At 42.8% G+C, this 18,648-nt stretch overlaps 2 protein-coding genes across 2 annotated transcripts in view; one reads left to right on the top strand and one right to left on the bottom strand.

The window, feature by feature from the left end:
• Positions 1-2,448: 2,448 nt before the first annotated feature.
• UBR7 (ubiquitin protein ligase E3 component n-recognin 7) lies at positions 2,449-17,253 on the bottom strand. The gene is made up of 11 exons (XM_024760043.1): positions 17,104-17,253; positions 14,593-14,726; positions 13,705-13,765; positions 12,738-12,833; positions 11,743-11,796; positions 11,083-11,188; positions 9,369-9,577; positions 9,044-9,193; positions 8,372-8,534; positions 7,264-7,325; positions 2,449-2,681 (listed from the first exon to the last, which is right to left on the bottom strand). Exons 1-11 carry the CDS (start codon positions 17,251-17,253, stop codon positions 2,589-2,591), a joined length of 1,278 nt encoding a protein of 425 aa, XP_024615811.1. The 3' UTR covers positions 2,449-2,588.
• A 207-nt stretch (positions 17,254-17,460) lies between these two features.
• Positions 17,461-18,648, top strand: part of GON7 (GON7 subunit of KEOPS complex) — a 3,516-nt gene continuing 2,328 nt past the window's right edge. The window contains exon 1 of the mRNA XM_024757847.1: positions 17,461-17,715. Within this exon, the coding sequence (XP_024613615.1) occupies positions 17,508-17,715 (208 nt within the window). The 5' untranslated portion in view covers positions 17,461-17,507. The remainder of the gene's footprint in view (positions 17,716-18,648) is intronic.

Below are 18,648 nucleotides of genomic sequence, written 5' to 3'. Positions count from 1 at the left end.
CTGCAGAGACAGGAACCGTCCCCTCTGCTGGAGCAGGGCCCCAGGGCAGGCAGAGCTGCCGGAGTGGACCCATTTTCTTACAGCCTGCAAAGGGAGGCTGTGTACATTTAAAAGTGACTAAAAACAGGGCTTCCCCGGTGGCGCAGTGGTTGAGAATCTGCCTGCTAATGCAGGGGACACGGGCTCGAGCCCTGGTCTGGGAGGATCCCACATGCCGCGGAGCAACTGGGCCCGTGAGCCACAGCTACTGAGCCTGCGCGTCTGGAGCCTGTGCTCCGCAACAAGAGAGGCCGCGACAGTGAGAGGCCCGCGCACCGCGATGAAGAGTGGCCCCCGCTTGCCACAACTAGAGAAAGCCCTCGCACAGAAACGAAGACCCAACACAGCAAAATAAATAAAATAAATTAATAAACTCCTACCCCCAACATCTTCTTTAAAAAAAAAAGTGACTAAAAACAATCTGAAAAACCACTATTCTGAATTGGTTTATTTAAATTTTACAGAAACCTTATTCGAGTTAAGTATGTAATTATAAGTCCAGTAACAATTCTACAAAAATGCACATACAATGCCAGAATTCCTTACAAGTAACTAATACCATATTCCTGTTTTGCATAAAACATGCATTAATATCAACTGCCACATGTTGGCCAAAATCAGTCTCTACAAGAAGAGACAGTCCAATACAGTCAATAAGAAAACTAGTTGTTAACAACAGGTTAAAAAAAGAGGTTTTCTGGTTAATGTAAAAGCAACAGTACCTTTCCTAAAACAAGCCCTTCACCACTGGGTGATCTGTGCTCTGCCGCACAGTAATGCGTCACCTCCAAGACCGGGTCCTGAGCTGTCGTGAGGAAGGGAGGAACTTTCTGATAGTTAAATCAAACGTCTGAGAAGATAGAAACTTTCAGGCCACAATGGTACACAACTAGTACCACCTTGCGGAGGGGGTTCAAAAATCCTCAGACTTGGGCCAGAGTTCCCAAGCTGGGGATGTAAACCACCTTGAAGATGCCGTGAGCTCTCACCCTAGCCTTTCCACCCTTTCTACAAGGCCAGCTCAGAGCACACAGGCATCTCCTGTGGCCACAAGACCTTCCAGCTCCACACGTCCCTCTTCATCAGGATCTGTAATTAGGAGGTTTGATGCAGAAAAACAAGTTGTACTATTTCTTTAAGTCCTTGACTTTCTGTAGGCCTAGTTCACCTTATCCAGGGATCGGTGGGCACTTGTGACTGCTGGACACACAAAAATACTAATATACACTTGTGGCCCCAAAGCCTCAAATGTGTATAGTCTCACACCTCAAAGTGTGTCGTCTACTGTCAGGAAAGACCACGCTCCTCCAGAGGGAGAGAGCAACTGAGGGCTCTTTGTTTATCAAAAGGTGTTTTCCACACAGACTGAGGGGCTTTAAAGAGATTTCAAACCAACTGAAAGGACATCCCCTCAAATATGGGGTTTTATACAACATCCCATGAGGTTCTTCAAAAGATCTCACAGTCATTAGGGACTCAGCTGTGGACAGTAACGTTTATATACATAAAGCTCATCATTTGCACATGGGATCTCTTCCACATCGTCTCCCAAAACAGAGCACTCACTGCCCTGCTCGCTACAAGTAAGCTAAGCCAGTAGCTTTTTTCTTCAGCACAGATTTAAGGGGAAAAATAATAATTTATTGGGGGTTCTAATACCATTTTCTTAACAGAACAATATCAAAATAGGTCTGTTTATAATCTAGGCTTACGAATATCCCTGATAATATAAAGAAACCCAGAGGACTTTGTAAACCACCATGATTTCACAGGGTAGTACCCGGTCTATTTTCTAGGCAGTAGAGAGGGACCAGTATAATGGCAGATTTTCTCCAGGAAGCCCTGTGAGCACTACAGTACTGAAATTCTAATATTCTAGTGCCAGTAGACTTGTGAATGAAATTTTCACTTTAAATTTTTTAGTAAAATTTGTAACAAAGGTAGTCTTCCTCAGTCCTGCCATCAGCCAATCTCCTTGCCTGTGATAAACATCTAGGCCAGAAAACCATCAGTCCTGGCTACTCTGGAGGTTCGGCCTGGAGGAAGCAAGCTCTGAGATCCCTTCTAAGCTGTGACCGAAGCTCAGAAAACAGAGATGTGGGAGAAGGGGCAGAACAGGCTTGAGGAAGCTTCGACCCAAGGCACCATGATCGCAGGGGTGGGGGGATCTACGGAGGTTGGAGCTGACAGGAAGAGAACTTGACAGAGCAGGTCCTGGAAGACAGCGGCTCTGTGACAGGGCAGACACACTCGGGAGTTAAAGAGCAAATCATAAGGGGAAAAAAAAAACTAGTTTACTTTCTCAAAACCAAATCAAACTTCTTGAAACTCATGAGCAAATAACCCTGGCTGGACTGGCGTGGTGGGACTCAAGTCTGTGGAACGAGCTGCATTTAGCTGAGTCAGAAAGAATGCTGGTTGTGAAATCAGCAGGAGGCGGCCGCTCCAGGGAGGACAGAATGAGGACCGAAGGTGAAATATGCCTCTTTTATTCCTGGAACAGCAAGTGGCATCTTCACTGGCTGGATGAGAAGGTGCCACATCCCAGTCTAGCTGCAATAATACTGCATCCCATCCACTCTTCTTCTCTTTTTTGACTGAAATTCTTCAAAGAACTGCTGGATGTCCTCTCTCTTAACCACCTGTTGAGGGAGAGCGAAAATTAGGAAAGGGCACATCACAGAACAGCACTAACCGGTTGTAACATTCACAATCAATCCAAGAGTACTGCTGATAAGGACTGTGTTAATGTGTAACTAATTATCCGATCTCCACTGCAGACAAGCGCATCCTGGCTCAGAGACTGGCCAGTCAGCGTCACGCGGTAGGCAGACAGCACACTGGTACGGAGCGTGGGTTCCACCACCGCCCTTGGTTTCCTCATTAAAATGAGATGAAAGCAGCACCCATCTAACAGGGCCGTCTGAAGAGCAGATGAGATGTAATACCTGTAAAACACTGCCCAGCACAGAGTAAGTTCTCAGTGAATATCAGCTGAAAAGAAAAGCGGCAGAGCCAGGATGAAAACTGAGGAGACCAGTGGTCTCCTGAGGCCACTGCTCTCCTCATGACACAGCTGTCTTGGGGATGTCCTTCAGTCCCGCAGAAGCACCCACAGCAAACAAAATCTGCTTTTCTTGAGATTTGTGCTCTCTCCTTTACTGAAAAAAAAGGAACCCCCAAACTCTTCCCTCTTCAAGAGTCCAAAATTAAAGATGTTTGCTATATAAATAGAAAAATAATTGGCAAAGACCATGGAAGCGGTACCCCCAGTAAATGGAATAATCACGTTATGCAAGAAAAATGAGAAATTTATCTTGTATTTTATCGGAAAAAGGACTAGAACATCACATAGAAGTGTTTCTATTAGCAAAATAAAATATGAAAAAATAAGAAAATAAGGGGAAATATGGATAAAAAAGTAAACCAGGCCTACCCGGAAGGAGTCCCTGCTCACCCCAAGAGTGAGTCGGTGCCGCAACTGACAGGTTTGTTAACATGGTTTTCAATTACAAAGGTAACACATTCTTATTATTATAAAGGAATAAAGGTGGGGCGGGGAGAGGGAGGGAAAGAGAAAGAGAAAAAGAGAGCACTGTAATACAGTGAGCAAGAGGGAGGGAGGGGGAGAGAGAGAAGAAAGAGGACAAACACTTGAGTGTAAAGCGAAAACCTCCCTCTCCACTCCCCAGGGGTAAGAGCGCGACATCCCCAAATGGCACAGGCAACCTGAATAACTCACTGGGGCGAGACATGATCTGACAACTCCTCGAAATGAAAGAACTCCACACCAGACTGGCAGCTGACACACCAGTCTCACAGGCACCAAGAGTCAGCCGGGGGTCAACCTGTGAGGAATGAGAACCCCTCACAGACTCAAGACCGAGATGCTAACGCACTCTGAGGCAACCACAGCTCAGAGCTCTAAGGCCCTGGGCTTGGGAATGCACACTTATAAATGCTATTAAATAGGATACTGGGGAGTTCCAATGTGAAGGATCTGCCCCTAGCTCAGATCAAACATTAAACGCTGAAAGGCAATACAAGGACATTTCTCTGGCAAGGAAGCAGTAGGAGGAGACCTAAAAGCCCACAAATTACACAAATTAGAGTGTGTAATCTTTAGAGTTTCTAGGCATCCTCAAATGGTCACAGCCAATATGCAGAGTAGAAATGTTAAAGAATAAATACCTGGGTCCAATAATGAATCATTTTATTGGTTTGTCCTAGAAAATTTGTAGTGTCTAAGTGTTATTATTATTTTAGTCAGACACAAACATTAAATAAAGGGCAGTCCCTCATTTGACAACACCCAGACCGTATTAGCTTTCTCTTCTATAGCCAAATACAACCAAAGCACATGAGCTTTATGACAACTTAAGGTGTCTGTAATGTCGAAAACAAACAATAAAAAATATTTTTCTGTCCTTTTAAATCATCACATCAGATAATCTCAGACTCATAAAGAATGGCTCTAGCTGTCACAAAGATCCATACACTGAAGACACATGTGAAGACTCTGGATAAAACTGTTTCAAATGTGAATGGAAAAAGACAACATACCTACTTTTTTTCTTTTACGTGAATTTAAGTGTGTGTGTAATAAAATCAATAAAGAGCACAGCAACCACAAACTACACAAAAGCAGAGGCAAGAGCATGTGCTTTGACACACCTGAAAGACCCTGAACGTCCACTAACAGTGCCGAGGTTAAAACAGTTACACCCGGGGCTTCCCTGGTGGCGCAGTGGTTGAGAGTCCGCCTGCCAATGCAGGGGACACGGGTTCGATCCCTGGTCCGGGAGGATCCCACATGCCGTGGAGCAACTAAGCCCGTGCACCACAACTGCTGAACCTGCACTCTGGAGCTCGCCAGCCACAATTACTGAGCCCATGTGCCACAGCTACTGAAGCCCGCGTGCCTAGAGCCCGTGCTCTGCACCAGGAGAAGCCACTACAATGTGAGGCCCACATGCAGCAATGAGGACCCAATGCAGCCAAAAATATATAAATACATTTATTTAAAAAAAAAAAACAAAAAAAAACCCCAAAACAGTTACACCCTCTTAGTTCCAGTGAGAGAGAAGCCTGAGGCTGCATTAAGCAGAGGACAGCCTTTGCAACAGAAACGAGAATAACTGTCTGTTAAGAGCTGCTGGGAAGCAGGAAGACGTCCGTCCCTAGTGACAGTGAGGAACATTCTCTAAAAATGAAAAAACCATTTAGGAAGTCTCTTTAACTTTGGACTTCACAATTCATTTTGCAGAAAGGCAGCATTGCCAGATATCCAGGCAGCTACAAGTTCTTCCCACATTTATGAGAAAGCACTCAGTTGGCAGAGACTTCTTCCAAGAAAACAAGTTTCCGGGCACGTCCCGAGTGTCCGTCAGGCCCATGTCTGACTTCATTTGTCTGTCTAGCTATAGCAGAGCAAAACATTTTCTGTCCAGAAGGACAACTGTAGGCCATGAAAAGAAAAGTTTTGCTTTATATCTGCCTTTGGAAGATAAAAAAGTACTTTAGAAGAAAAAGTCCATCATAAATGTATGAGTAGTAAAGGGCCAGGAGGTATTTGTAAATTCATCTGGAAAACTATTTTATCTATTTATTTATTTTTTGGCTGCACCCCGTGACATGTGGGATCTTAGTTCCCCGACCAGGAATCGAACCCACGCCCCCTGCAGTGGAAGTGTGTTGTCTTAACCACTGGACCAGCAGGGAAGTCCCTGGAAAACTATTTTAAAAGATTACATGGGAATTCCCTGGCGGTCCAGTGGATAGGACTCCTTGCTTCCATTGCAGGGGGCATGGGCTCATACCTGGTCGGGGAACTAAGATCTCACGTGCCACGTGGCCAAAAAAAAAAAAAAAATTTATACATTATAGAGTTAGTGTTACCCTTAAAAGCATATAGACTGGGGCTTCCCTGGTGGCGCAGTGGTTGAGAGTCCGCCTGCCGATGCAGGGGACGCGGGTTCGTGCCCCGGTCCGGGAGGATCCCACGTGCCGCGGAGCGGCTGCGCCCGTGGGCCATGGCCGCTGGGCCTGCGCGTCCGGAGCCTGTGCTCCGCGACGGGAGAGGCCACAGCAGTGCGAGGCTCGCGTACCACAAAAAAAAAAACAAAACAAAACAAAACAAAACAAAACAAAAAAAAGCATATAGACCGTCCTAACCAGCAAGAGAAATGTTTTAGCCCCCCAATATAAAGTTGTTTTATTTTAAACTAGAACTCAAAAATCACAGAAAAGCCGTCTGGCTTTCATTTTTCCTTCCTTCTCCAAAAATCCCTGCTTGAAGGTCAGGACTGAGAGAATCAGTATGGCTGATCCAATGGCCCTCTCCTAAGCTACGATTCTCTCCAGATCAGGCATGACTGCTCCGTCCCTCATCTGGAGGGTTAGGAAGGACTCCTGATGTGGCTAGTCCATTGGTGTTTCACTACTATTGATTTCCCTTTCCTCTGCCTGCATTAAGCTCTCAGTCATCTTTTTCATCAAAGAAAATGAACTATGGAAAACAGTACGGAGGTTCCTCAAAAACCTAAAACGAGAACTACCATATGATCCAGCAATCCCACTTCTGGGTATGTATCCAAGAAACTGAAAACACTAATTTGAAAACATACATGCACCCTAATGTTCACAGCAGCATCATTTACAATAGCCAAGATATGGAAGCAACCTAAGTGTCCATCAACAGAAGAATGGTTAAAGAAGACGTGGCACACACACACACAATGGAATATTAGCCATAAAAAAGAATGAAATTCTGCCATTTGCAACAACATGGATGGACCTAGAGGGTATTATTATGTTTACTGAAATAAGTCAGATAGAGAAAAATAAATATTACATGTTATCATTTATATGTAGAGTCTAAAAAATAAAACAAATGAATATAACAAAACAGACTCACAGATATAGAGATCAAACTAGTGGTTACCAGTGGAGAGAGGGAGGGGGAGAGGCAAATGAAGGGTAGGGGATTAAGTGGCATAAACTACTATGTATAAAATAAACAAGCTACAGGGATATATTGTACAGCACAAGGAATGTAGCCAATATTTTATAATAACTTTAAATGGAGTATAATCTATAAACATGTTGAATCACTATGTTATACACCTGAAACTAAAATAATACTGTAAATCAACCATACTTCAATAAAAAAGATACTTTATTCCAAACATACAAGGCCCTGATTAAAACTCTAACTAAACTTACTGTGCCTTCATCAGCAAATCTCTTGAGATAGTCTTTAAGTTCAGTCTTCAAGTCATTGTATTCTAAATCAAAACAACAAAAAAAGGACATAAACTTTAGATAAGCCATTTGCATTTAGAAACAAAATATTTAAAAAAAAAAAAAAAAAAAGAAACAAAATATTTCTTGACCATTGACATTTGAGTATGTTAGTCTAAACCACATTTTTCTTTAAGTGAAATCTGCAGAGAAACTTGTTCTCAATTTCTCTCAAATTCCTCCATTTTGACATCTGGGACACTTTTCCATTTAAAAACCCTCAAAAAACAGAGATATGCTCATTCCCAAAATGATTAGCTAAGAATTTTTTTTAAAGTTTTCCATCTCTCTGGAATTCTAGTGCTTGAAATATCTTGGACTTGTCAAACATTAAGTTTTAAAACTCGCGCACTCACTCAACAATTTGTATTATGTACAAGGCACCTTGAGGGCTACAAAAATGTTTTAGATGCAGCCTCTATCCTTGGAAAGCTTTTACTCCAATAAAGGTAAAAGGAAATTAATCAAACAGTTACAAATACAAGACAGGAATAATCAATGTCCAAAAAGGGGCACAAAAGTGGTGGCATCCGAGTAGAAATGGCTAGGATGGAAATCACTAAAATAGGCTGCGCATACTGGGGGAAAAAATGTAAAAGCCTGTAATTAAGGGTTTGGGAATGTTTCCCCTCTAGTGGTTTCCTGTGAACCACTGAAGTATCCTCAAGAACTGTCAAAAAGATGGCATGCTTTGCTCAAAAAGATGACATGTAATGTTCAATGAAAATTATTTCAGTGGATGGAAAAAGAAATTGATTTCCTTTTATTCTTTACTCATACATCTACCCTTAGTCAAAATAGCATGTTATGGTTTCTCAAGCATGTAACCCTAATTCAATGGAAATAGCAGCTAAATACCCAGCAACATTACAATCAAGCAAGTGTAGGTGAGGCCTACTATACAATTCCAAATTTAAACCATCTTTGTGTTAAATTAAAATAGGTTATTAGTTGTCTTCCTTATACGTAAGTTTTTTTAATGGTGAAGGAAACTTCATGAACTTCATGAACTTTCACAAACAATATTTACCACAAATAAGTTCCACTTGCTGGACTCTGTTCATGCTGTTAAGGGTGTCCATTAGAGGGTCTCTACTGTCAGCTGCCTGGTCAACCTTGCCTTTGTTTTCATAAGCCAGAACTGTGTCACATTCATCTGTCAGGAACAGGACATCTAGATCGCCATACATTTTCTTTAAAAAATAAAACCAGTTTCCCCATTAGAACTGTATGTCATTCTCAGAAAGTCAACCTCATGAGAATCACTAAAAATTTATTTAAATAATACCCAGAAAAACCTGAGCCTTTTAGCAGAGTTGCTTGAATGTTTTATTCTTTTTGCCCAAATCTTTTAGAAACCTCCCAACTTCCCAGTAGATATTATACGATCTAAGAGATGTTTATTTAAAAACCACTGACTTACTGTAACTTTCAAGTAATACGTGTTTCCAAGCAATTCTATGATATAAAAAAGATAAGCTATTTTCCACTGAAATGAAGCTAATAAAAAGTATTGCATAATTCTTAATTTCTTCCATTAGCATTCAGACTGCAAATACTATTTCATAAATTTGCTTAATATAAAAAAAGTTTTCAGTTCTCTATACTCTAATATCAGTTTCATAAATATACTTTTGAGGTGCTCTTATTTTAGGCATCAGTCCACAAAACATACTAATATTGAACTTGATCAGGTACTTACCATACAGTCTTTGCAGGTACATAACTTGCTACGCCAGTTCAGGGGCCAATAGGTGGCAGTGTCTTTCTTTATAAACTGCTTAGCTTTAAGCTCCTCAAGTTTGCAGCCAGACTGTGATTCTGTGTCGAGATGTTGATTCTTAAATGCTGTCTGAAATTAAATTAAGTTTTGAAGTGTGTTTTTTAAACTATCATAGTTTTCATAGTTTAGATTTTGTCAAAGGATTTCTTTAGGCAAAGGGTACAACTGAAACCCAAAGCTATATAGGTTACAGAATTAATTTTGCTTAAGTTTTATTTCTTTTATAGCTCAGATTTCATGTTACCTGGAGATCAGCTTCAGAACTAGAGCTGGTACATGGTTCGTTCATCTGCTCTGCTTTAACTTCCTTCTCAGCAGCCTTTCCATGTTCTGGAACATCCTCTTTGAGGGCACCATCATGATGAGCTCCATTTTCAGGTTGGATAACTTCCTGGTCACCTACCGCATCAACATTCAGCAGCAACCCATCATCTTCAGCAGTCACTTTGGTTACTGTGGGTTCAATGAAAACACACACACACACATATCCACAGACCTGTTAGCCAATGAAATCACTTAGTCTGATTAAAACATACTTCAGAATCTGGAAAAGGAGAAAGTCAACCTTAATCTCTGGAATAATAAGAAAGGAAATAACACTTTTTTAGTTTATGCCTGCCTAATCCAAAGAGTCAAATAACTGCAAAGATCATTTAAAAATACCAATCACTACTTAAGCACTTTTTATGTAAAGGAGAAAAAAAAATACTATAGATGTTAAAGACAGGGACACCTCAAGAAGCAAGAGGCAATAGGAAGAGATTTAACTGCAAATACAGGTAGAAGGGCACTTTTAGAAAAAACAGCTTTTCTTTATGAGAGAAGGAAATCAGAAAGAGTGCGTGTAGAGACAGAAATACTGTGGAGAGAAGAGAAATGATAAGGGAACTCAGTTTGCATGATGGCATTTCAGTTTAGTAGGAAATGAGGCCATCTGCTGACAGGGAAGGAAATGAAGGAGGGGCAGAGGGGAACTGTTAAGAAAACCTGATGAATGCGAAATAAATTCAGGTCCAGCAGAAAGAGAGATTTAATTGTAAAGGGTATGAACAGAAGGAAGCACACCAAGGTTAAGAGCTTCGAGACAAATCAAAATGTCTGAGGCTGCTTGTGGTTTGTATGGTGAAGTGTTCCCTAAAGGTGAGAAGGGCAAGAAATTATGAGGCCAGAGCAGGAGACAACTGACACTTTAAAAATAAATTAACACGGGCTTCCCTGGTGGCACAGTGGTTGGGAATCTGCCTGCCAATGCAGGGGACGCGGGTTCGAGCCCTGATCTGGGAGGATCCCACGTGCCGCGGAGCAACTGGGCCCGTGAGCCACGGCTGCTGGGCCTGCGCATCTGGAGCCTGTGCTCCTCAGCAGGAGAGGCCGCGACAGTGAGAGGCCCGTGCACCGCCATGAAGAGTGGCTCCCGCTCGCCGCAACTAGAGAAAAGCCCTCACACAGAAACGAAGACCCAATGCAGATAAATAAATAAATAAAATTTAAAAAATAAAAAAAATAAATTAACACATATAGCATTACAAATAAAATAAAATATTTAATGCCTCAAGAACATTCATTGCTGATTAGTGGTTTGGGGTCAATTTCTTAAGAGTATAATAAAAGCACTATATGACAAACTATACCACCACCCTCTCCCCAACCAATAGCATGTCTTACATTTAAGAACAATGTTTATCTCTTTATCTTTCAAAATCCCGTTCAAAACTGCTTCCTCCATTTTCTCTAATTCTGGTCTCATCCATACTCTGCATCACGCCATTTAAGTACAAATTTGTTCTTGGTAGTCTCCCAATCTATCTATAAGCACCTTGTGGAGAAGGAACAGATCTTATACTTTTATCCACAGAGTCCAATTAAAACTAGTAGATAAAAATTACGTACTGAACATACAAATTGTTCTGAACATACAGCACAAGTTGGCGGAATACCAACTCCACAGAGACATTTACCTGCCAAATGTGCAGCATAAGCCCACAAAAAAGAACAGCGTTTCATGCAAGCCTGGCACACCATCTCTTGGAAATCTCCACTCTCAGGGGGAACGGCACCAAGATGCTGTGAACACAGAAAATCGAACATTTTCCTTGTGATCACCAAGTTGTCCAAAAAGCCCATTATTTTATAAAATATTGCGGGACTTCCCTGGTGGCACAGTGGTCAAGAATCTGCCTGACAATGCAGGGGACACGGGTTTGATCCCTGATCCGGGAAGGTCCCACATGCCGTGGAGCAACTAAGCCGGTGCGCCATAACCACTGAGCCTGCACCCTAGAGCCCACGCCCCACAACTACTGAGCCCACGCGTCGCAACTGCTGAAGTCCAAGCGCCTAAAGCCCATGCCCAGCAACAAGAGAAGCCACCGCAATGAGAAGCCCGCACACCACAACGAAGAGTAGCCCCCACTCGCCGCAACTAGAGAAAGCCCATGTGCAGCAACAAAGACCCAACGCAGCCGGGGGAAAGAAATATATTGCACTAGTATGCTGATCATATCTTTACTATAGTTTTAGAAGAGTAACTACAACGTAAAATATAGTAAATTCCAAAAGACAAGATCTTTTCTCTTTTTGTAAAGACAATGTCTTTAAAAGGTAAAAGCTTTCCTTACCCTTCCATGGAACCAGTCTTCACAGACTACACACTGGATCATTTCATCTGGAATCTAACACGGGAAAGCCATTTGTTTGTTAATGATTACAGCGAATTCTGGGATACCAAAGTAAATCTGGCACACATTAGAATTAGATATTAAATAATTCTCTACCAATTCTGTAAAACTGCTATCCACATGCCAGAAGTCAAGAGAACAGGGAGAAACAGCAATTCAAGGGGCCAAAGAAGTTCATTCTCCATGAACTGGTGTTACAGAAGGATTACATTAAGATAAGCACTTTGTGAGCAATGATCAAAGCTTTCATATCAGTTACTTAATATATGATTCCCATAAAACTTTATAAATAAGTAACGTATTCTCACTTCAGACGTAAACCCAGGCCCAGGGAGGTAATGTGAATTGCAGCAAGTTGCAGATGTGAATGCACAGAATTTTCACTTTTGTCAAAATAAAACTAGAAATTAAAACTCACATTCACCCACTTATATGTGCACAGAAAAAGGTTTAAAAATACATATACCAAAAAGTGTTAACAGTGGTTGTTTCTGGGGGGTAAGAAGGTACAGGAGTGAGGAAGAAGAAAAATTCTTTTTAAATTTTGTGTGTATGTCTAATTGAAATTTTTAAGAGGATCCAGTTTGTACACCCTATTTCTTTCCTTGCAGGGATGTAAGAAACGGAAGGTCATTTTCTGGAAAGTGTTCAGGGGAATGGAGCAAACAGGCAGGCAAAGAGGGGGGAAAGGAAAAAAGTTCTGGCCTTGAGAAAGTCCTGTCCAATATTTCATTCTCATGATGTAAGAATGAGAATAATAGTTGGGATCTGTTCTGGTTGTAGCTCCAGCCCAGATTCATAAGAAGGGATAAATCTAGAATCCTTTCACAATCCCCAAATCCCTGCTGAACAGCTAAAGGGTCAAATATGACAAAAGGCTGAGGAGTGAAGGCTAAAGATGACACAGTCCCGGTGCTAACCTCTAAATCTCTTACCTCATCTTCAGGATCAGGATAAGGTCTCTTGCAAATGCAGTACAATCCAAAAAAGTTGTCATTGTACTTATTGCCACAATTTATCTTTGCTTTGTCCTGAAAGATATTAATTTCAATATATAATATGGTCTAACTTTAACTATAATTTCATGCATCATGAAATTTATGCATTCAATAAATTTGTGCATTAAATATCTCCACCCACCAGAAGCTGGTCTTTAACTTTCAAAGTACAAAGGAAAAAAATTCATTCCTATTAAAGGGATACTTTTTCCAGGATACAGGGAAAAGTTAAAATTTATTTTCTATGTCTTCTTTGTAGCAGTTGGAGGAAAATGAATCACAAATATTAATTATCAACCTATGTAAGCTGACATTGGCCTAGAATTTCAAAAGACTTCTTAATGCCCAGCTGTGATAGCCAAAGCCCCCAGGTTACTAGGAGGCAGGCAAGGAAATTATCTAAAAATAATCTTTGAGGAGGGAAAAAGCATGACAGTTTTAGCAATACGATTGAATAATGTCCCTTATATTCTCTTTCATTTCTGTTATTTCATTGAAAGTTAGCGTATAAGCATAGTATTTTTTATCCAAAAAGCACTGAAAAACTTCTGAGTGCACATAACCCACTCATTATTGCCAAGTTTTATTTATTCAGTTTTTAAAGTCATCCCCTTTGCTTTAAAAACCTTAAAGCATAAGCGCAATCAACAAAACTAAACCTGAATCACTTTAGAACATTCCCCCACAAACCCTTCATATTAATTACAATCTACACTGTAGGCTCTGAAAAGGTTACTTAGTTTTCCAAAAAGTAATAAATGGGATGCAGTCTAATACAGATTTTTCCATTTACAAAGAATAAGCATAAGAACTTCCTTTTTGGAAAATACTTGGTTTTTATCCACTTGGACAAATATCAATCTCAGCTACTTTTCATGCATTTATAGTTACGGTGCTTACTTACAGGAAATAATTTGCATTCCAAATTTTTAAACTTGCTGTTTCCACAATCACAACGAAAATTTCTGAAACAAAGGAGGAAGAGCCGATTTTAATTTTTCTTTTAAATCTAATGACTTACTCTTTAAATTCATGTCATAGCCTCTTCCCTTTCAACTGGCTTCTAGGATCTAAAAAGTGACCTTGGTTGTTGTTCATGTATCCAATCCAGAATTTCTCCAAGCACATAACAATAAAAGATTTAATAATTCTAGAGATTAACATGCATAAAGACAAATATCTATATTACACAAACACTAATAAAATCATGGCAGAGCAGCAGGAGTAGTTGAGTTTGCACCATAATTTTATTTTAAAGGGCCCTTGGGGGACTTCCCTGGTGGCACGGTGGTTAAGAATCTGCCTGCCAGGCTTCCCAGGTGGCGCAGTGGTTGAGAATCTGCCTGCCCATGCAGGGGACACAGGTTCGAGCCCTGGTCTGGGAAGATCCCACATGCCGCGGAGCAACTAAGCCCGTGTGCCACAACTACTGAGTCCATGTGCCACAACTAGTAAGCCTACGCTCCTAGAGCCTATGCTCTGCAGGAAAAGCCACCGCAATAAGAAGCCCATGCAGTGCAACAAAGAGTAGCCCCGCTCTCCACAACTAGAGAAAGCCTGCGCGCAGCAACAAAGACCCAACACAGCCAAAAATAAATAAATTAATTAAAAAAAAAAAAAAGGCCCTCTGGAAAAACTGCTCTCTCCAATTATATTATATAAAAACACATTACATTTTACCAGTGCACAACTACTTTGAATGCAAAAAAAAAAAAGATTAAGAAAAAAAGTGCAGCTGGAAAAGAATCTAAATATTTGAAAAGCATTCAGCATCAGTCTCTGACCATTTTACCTTTTTGTGTATAGCTCAAAAAGTTTATGACTTCCATGACATTCATAACTGCAAGCTAGGCAAATTCCTGCTGGTTCTTCTCCCTCTGGGGTGCAGGTACTACAGGCATATAGTGCTTGTCTCTTTACTGAGCCCTAAAAGACAGCCCCAAAATGGAAAAAGAGAGAAAAAAATTGAAGAAACATGGCAGAGTCACCTAATGCCCATACTATGATCTAAGAAATAATTGAAATCAGATTACCTGTGGTCAAGATTTTCCTGTAAAAAACACTGAGGCTAATAAAAAAGCTTATTCAACAGAATACCAAAACACTGTTGCATGTTTCATACACTAGTGCTTGTTTTCATATAATCTTTTCTTAAAGTGATAGAAAGAAGTTTAATATTTTCAGTCAGCTGTGAATAAGCTGGTCTGCTTAATCATTTCAACACAGAAAAATGTAGGAGAGGGCTTCCCTGGTGGCGCAGTGGTTGAGAGTCCGCCTGCCGATGCAGGGGACACGGGTTCGTGCCCGGTCCAGGAAGATCCCACATGCCGCGGAGCAGCTGGGCCCGTGAGCCATGGCCGCTGAGCCTGCGCGTCCGGAGCCTGTGCTCCGCAACGGGAGAGGCCACAACAGTGAGAGGCCCACGTACAGCAAAAAAAAAGAAAAAATGTAGGAGAACGTGTCTAAGTTTATGTAAGTAATAATCATACTTAATTTTGGAAAATGCTTGTGGTTCTACCAAAGAGAAAACCAATGCATTAAATGAATCCCTTTGATTTTTAGATGTATGCTGAAGTATTCAGAGGTGTACTGTCATGGTCTGCAACTTATTTTCAAGTGGCTGAGGAAAAAAGAAAAAAGAAAGTCTATTACAATGAAGGGGTAAAAGAAAAAACAAATGTTGTAAAATGTTAAAAAGTGAATATATGTGAAAGTACACAGGTGTTCATAATATTATTCTTTCAACTTATCTGTAGACTTAAAATGTTTCAAAATAAAAAGTTGAAAGAAAAACAAGCAAATCCTGATAATGGATAGTACCTCCTTCTGGAAGGGGGGAGACACAAGGAAGATACAAGGAAGCTTCTGGTATGCCGGTAATGTTCTATTTCTTGATCTGGGTAGTACGTACCTGCATGTGTTTGCTTATTTTTTTTATTTTTTGTGGTAAGCGGGCCTCTCACTGTTGTGGCCTCTCCCGTTGTGGAGCACAGGCTCCGGACGCGCAGGCTCAGCGGCCATGGCTCACAGGCCCAGCTGCTCTGCGGCATGTGGGATCTTCCCAGACCGGGGCACGAACCCGTGTCCCCTGCATCGCCAGGCGGACTCTCAACCACTGTGCCACCAGGGAAGCCCTGCATGTGTTTTTGTTTATGCTTTCCCAAGACTTATACATGGTTTGTGCACTTTTCCACATATTTCACTACAATAAAAAAAATGTTAAGGAAGTCCATTTCAAAAACCTAACTACATTTCAAAGGTAACTTACAGACTTTTTAAAAAAAGGAAAGCAGGGAAAAAGTTGTTTCAGTGGTGACCAAAGGTTTTTAAATACCAGACAACATTAAATACATCTGACACAAGGTGTATTAAAAAAAAATGTAACCACTTTGCACTGTAAACTCAACTGGACAGCGATGACAACTGGTATTATGATCTCAGTCCGCACCACATAATGACCCCAAATCTCTCTCCACATCCTTCAGCGTTCCACTCCACCCCCTTGGAAGGTAACCTTCTTCGTCCTACCAATTCTCACCTCTTATTAGTTTTCTTCTACCCACCTTTCTCCATTTTTGTACCTAGAAATATAGGATGAGTCACCAAACAAAGACATCACACCCCCTCAAATCCCTGTTCACGACATCTTCCAAATGCTTTCTCTCCTCCCCTCCCCTCCTCTGCCAGTGCCACCAGCTGTTCGGGTCCCGGTCTATCGCCCTGGGGGGCAGACTGCAGACAGATGCAGAACTTGCTTCTTCTCTCCAAAAACCCAGCTAGCACTTGTCAAACTAAATTGCAGAAGAACCAGCTGTCCAGGAGCCCAGCCCACACGGGGAGATTTTCAAATCCAGAGCTCTCTCCTTTAACTCTGTTTTGACTCCCCCATTCGATTCCTAATAAATGGTCTGAAGATGCGAAAAGTAGAGACAAAGATGTCTGGATGTGAGAGGTCACGGGGACGGTTTCGTGAAAAGCAGCTGAGGCACCGAGAAGAGACGGGAAAGGAACGAAAGAGCAGCCGCTCCAGGGCCAAAGGCTGGAGAATCGTGGTGGGGAGGGGCGGCGGACGGAGGAAGACCGAGAAAGGAGGGGAGCCCTGCTGGACACAGGCTGAGGAAGGGGGCTCGGGAGACTAAGGGTAATAGGACAACTGGGCCTGCGATGGGGAAACGTACTACGAACAGCGGCCCCGGACCACCAAGGGGGTGCCGGCCGCGGCAGGCGGGAAGAGGGTAAGTCCAGCGGGGAAGAGAAGGTTCAGAGGAGCCCGGGGGAGGCGAGGCCCGGGCCGCGCGCCCACCTGCGAGTAGGAGCACTTCTCCGAGTCGCTGCCGCCCAGGACGGCGCACGCCTCATTCTCCAGCTCCTCGTCCTCCTCAAGTACGTCGACCAACGATACCACGGGCTCCAGCTCCGACTGCCGCCCAGCACGCTCCTCGGCTCCAGCCATTCTCAACTGTCACCCGGACCGCCTCTCGGCCCCGGCGGAGGCGGGAAAAGCGCCCGCGAGGGGCGGGGCCGGAGGAGGCGGGGCCTCAGTGCCAGGCACCAATCCCAGAGACGGGGAGCGAAGGAAGGGGGAGGAGCGACTTCCGACAAACGGAAGTTACTCCTCTCCCTTCTCCCGCCTGCGCCTGCGGCGAGCTGGCTTCCGCTTCCGGGTGGCGCGTCATCGCTGCGCGCTCTGGAAGTCTGGTGGTGTCCATGGAGTTGTTGGCCGAGTACGTCGGGCAGGACGGGCAGCGACAGCAGCTACGGGTGCCCTGTGAGGCGCCGGGCGTCGCCGACCCTTTCCAGGGCTTGTTATCGGGCGTGGCTAAGATGAGGGAGCTGGTGACCAACCTCCTCGGCTCCCCGGTACAGCGGGAAGCACAGGACCGGGTGGCGGCGGCTCCAGAGAAGGCGTTGGACGGTGAGTTCTGAGACGGTGCTGGAGCGACAGATGGGTGGGCAGGGGCGCCCGGGGAAAGTCTGCTCAGGGAGCCTGCGTGGAGTGGCAAACTTGGAGAAAGTGAGCCTGGGGGGAAGAACTCCAACTAAAACTTGTTAGCACCTTCCGCCAGATCTGGGCTGTACCTGGGCTCATTTACCAGGGCTGCTTTTCACGATTCTCTTTGCAGTTAAATCACACACACACAAAAACGTGCTGAACGTCTACTGCTCTATGCCAGTCATTGGGCTGAGCTCTGGAGGAAGAATGAAACTCAGTTCCTGTCCTTGTGGAACTCTGACCGCTGAGGGGTTAGACAGACAAACACTCTTATTAAAGAGTAGAAGGATGACCCTAGGCTCCTCTGTAGCTATTGCAAACCTAGAGAACCCAAAAAGACTTCAGAGAGGGCGTGAATTCTAAGCTGGGTGTTGAAGGATGGAAAGGAATCTTCCCCGGTGTAAAATTACGAACAAATTTGGAAGACTGCCATCTGTCACAGAATAGGAGCAGGTTCCGAAGATTGCAGCAGATTTCAGATGAACAAGTCTTAACTCTCAGGGACTCCTTTCCTTTCCCAGTTTTGTAGGTGCAGTTTGAAAGTAGAAACGGGAAATTTAAGTGTATTTGTTTTTTTAAGTCTTGTCTTGACTACCCTGAGCTGAAGAACCTAAGAACTAAATATTAGAATCAGGACTTAATTCCTCTGTAGAGGAGCTTAAACTGTACTGTACTTTCCTTTCCATCTTGTTTACATCTTGATTGCCAGATAATGTGAAGGAACCAATTCAGAATATTACACGAACTTCAGATAATAGATTGTTTCCATGAGAGAGAAGTCCTGGTTCTTGGCTCCAAAAGTTCCTCTCTGATCCGTTGAAAATATTATCACTGGAATAAGGACAGGTATAGGTC

The sequence above is a fragment of the Neophocaena asiaeorientalis genome, unplaced genomic scaffold, assembly GCF_003031525.2.
Source record: "Neophocaena asiaeorientalis asiaeorientalis breed wild unplaced genomic scaffold, Neophocaena_asiaeorientalis_V1.1 scaffold476, whole genome shotgun sequence".
NCBI lineage: Eukaryota > Metazoa > Chordata > Mammalia > Artiodactyla > Phocoenidae > Neophocaena > Neophocaena asiaeorientalis.
The sequence above is the reverse complement of the archived record's forward strand: the minus strand, read 5'-3'. Positions and strand labels throughout refer to the sequence as shown.

Excerpts from the sequence above, each read along its gene's own strand:
- UBR7 (XM_024760043.1), bottom strand. The coding sequence starts at position 17,253 with ATGGCTGGAGCCGAGGAGCGTGCTGGGCGGCAGTCGGAGCTGGAGCCC. Across the intron at positions 12,834-13,704 it reads TGGAATGCAAATTATTTCCT|GACAAAGCAAAGATAAATTG; the intron begins GTAAGTAAGCAC and ends AATATCTTTCAG. Across the intron at positions 2,682-7,263 it reads GATTTGCTGATGAAGGCACA|GTGGTTAAGAGAGAGGACAT; the intron begins GTAAGTTTAGTT and ends CTCCCTCAACAG.